This window comes from Triticum dicoccoides, chromosome 1A (genome assembly GCF_002162155.2).
Source record: "Triticum dicoccoides isolate Atlit2015 ecotype Zavitan chromosome 1A, WEW_v2.0, whole genome shotgun sequence".
Lineage (NCBI taxonomy): Eukaryota > Viridiplantae > Streptophyta > Magnoliopsida > Poales > Poaceae > Triticum > Triticum dicoccoides.
Genome location: NC_041380.1, coordinates 230,393,747 through 230,396,203, shown reverse-complemented (window position 1 = coordinate 230,396,203; position 2,457 = coordinate 230,393,747). Strand labels below are relative to the sequence as shown.

Here is a 2,457-nt window from a genome sequence, read left to right as displayed (position 1 = left end):
GGGCGGGGCGGCGCGGCGCGGGCGAGGCTGCGGGCGACGGGTGGTGGTGGCGGGGCGGGGTGGGTATAAAAGGAGGGGGGGTGCCTTGGGGGAGGGGGCACGGCGCGGCAACGGAGTCCGAGCCGGACTCCTGTTCGGCGGCGGCGGCGGCGTGGTCTCCCGCTAGAAGATGGCAGCGCGGGGAGGTGGGCCGGCGCTGGGCTTCGGCCCAGCTAGGCCTTGGCGCGGTTTTTTTTAAATAATTCCGCCAAAGCTAAAAAAATCTTAGAAAATAAAATAAAAATCTAAAAATGCCAAAACAAAATTTTCTCCGTCTAAATAAAATATTTAGAACGAGATGAACATTTTCTTGGCTCTAAAATGCAATTTTGAAAACGTGCAATTTTTCTAATGCAACCAAAATTGCAAATAAAAGCAAAAATTGATTTTAATATTTTTCCTCCAATATTTCATTTATTTTGAAGAAGTCATATTATCTCCTCTCATATATTTTAATATAAAATATTTTCGGAGAGAAAAATAATTAAAACCAAAAGTCCTCGTTTCAATATTTGATAAAAATCAAATATAAAATCTGGGAAATCCCTAACTCTCTCCGAGGGTCCTTGAGTTTCTTAGGATTTTGAGGATCGCGAGACGAAATGCAATAAAATATGATATGCAAGAATGATCTATGTATAACATTCCAAATTGAAAATTTGGGATGTTACAGCCTGAGCATAGTAGAGGAGCAACAATATTTGCACAATTCATTCAATTTCATCATCAAATGCTTAATCGGGAAACTCACATTCAGCTACAAGATGATTTGGTTGAGTATATGTGGACTCATGTTGAAACCAATAAATGTATCTTTTTATTAATATATTTGAGACAATTTAATTTTTATTCTGCTTTGTAAACTATAATATATTTATTTTAATTGTGAAAATATGCTATTTATGTTCGCTTGTGAGACTATGCAAAATGTGTGTACATTTATTAAAAAGCGACGGCAAATCAGTCAAACGGGCAAATATGGGTCCATGCATTGGACGCACTGTCGACCCAAATCATAAGAATACACCCAAACGAATAAAAAGCCGACAAAGCGTGTACCCGAGTGCGTTGGAGTTGCTCTTAGTTCCTAAACTATATCAACACGTTGAAACCAAATATCAACACGTTGAAACCAAAAAAAATAAAAAAAATAAACCGAATAAACAAATAGACAGAGTAAGAGTAGTCGTGGCAGCAGCGGACCAAGGCTCATATGGTGACTTCGTAAATCTCAAGATGATATACCGGCTTAGTTTTTCGAAGGAGCTCATAAAAATAAAGTGTGCATGTGTGCGTTCATACGAATGAATGTATGCACGTGTATATGAGCGTTTGTGTCTGTACTAATGCTAAAAAAAAGCTCCTGCCCGGTCACACTGACCACTCTCGCAGCGTGGTGTCACCTTGCCGACAACGACCTCCCCTCCAACCAGATCCCCAGGCTCTCTCAGACCAACCACGAGCCACTTCCTCCCCTCCAACTCCAACACCAACACCAAGCTCGCGCTGCCTCCCGACGGTCACTGTTCACCTTTTCCCCGTAACAGGAACAAGTAGATCTCAGGGGGAAGAGAGAGAAGAGCGTCCTCTGTCATTACTTCACTTTCACTCAAGAAGAAAGAAACATCGCGAGATTGGTAGAAGCAAGACGCAGGCGGAGGAGGAATTCATAGTAGATGCGTGCGCGTCGATGAGGATTCGGGGGCTGGCGATGAGCGGCGGCAGGGAGGTGGCCATCTCCGCCGTCTTCACGGCGCTCCTCGTCGTCTCCATCCTCTTTCTCCCCTCGGTCCTGCTCACCAGCGGCAGGCTCGGCCCATCCTCCGCCAAGGAGTGGCCGTTCCTCGCGGCGGCCAAGGACGGCGGCTACTACCCGGTGTCGTTCGCGTACCTCATCTCTGCGTCGACGGGGGACGCGGAGCGAGCGGCGAGGCTGCTGGCGGCGCTGTACCACCCGGCCAACAGTTACCTGCTGCACCTGGACCGCGAGGCCCCCGCCGAGGAGCACCGCCGACTGGCTGAGCTGGTGTCCGGGCAGCCCGTGTACGGGCGCGTGGGGAACGTGTGGATCGTGGGGAAGCCCAACCTCGTCACCTACCGCGGACCGACCATGCTGTCCACCACTCTCCACGCGATGGCGGTGCTCCTCCGCGTCGGCCGCCGCTGGGACTGGTTCGTCAACCTCAGCGCCTCCGACTATCCGCTCGTCACCCAGGACGGTCCGTATCCGCACCACGTCGGCTGCGACTGCGATTATGCTACTACTCCTATGCTAGTATGTGTGAATTCTGAGTTTGGATTTTGCTTTGTGCTGGTGATTTGCAGATTTGATGGAGGCCTTCTCGCGGCTGCCGAGGGATCTCAACTTCATACAGCACACCAGCCACTTGGGCTGGAAGATGTAAGAACTTACTACTA

The 2,457-nt window shown here is 48.8% G+C and overlaps 1 protein-coding gene across 2 annotated transcripts in view; it reads left to right on the top strand.

The window, feature by feature from the left end:
* The first annotated feature begins 1,473 nt into the window (after positions 1-1,473).
* Positions 1,474-2,457, top strand: part of LOC119267221 (beta-glucuronosyltransferase GlcAT14A-like) — a 5,939-nt gene continuing 4,955 nt past the window's right edge. Inside the window, exons 1-2 of one of the 2 annotated variants that reach the window (XM_037548584.1) lie at positions 1,474-2,258; positions 2,365-2,440. In XM_037548584.1, coding sequence (XP_037404481.1) covers positions 1,730-2,258; positions 2,365-2,440 — 605 coding nt within the window. In that variant the 5' untranslated portion in view covers positions 1,474-1,729. The remainder of the gene's footprint in view (positions 2,259-2,364; positions 2,441-2,457) is intronic. The other variant, XM_037548591.1, reaches the window with a different exon arrangement.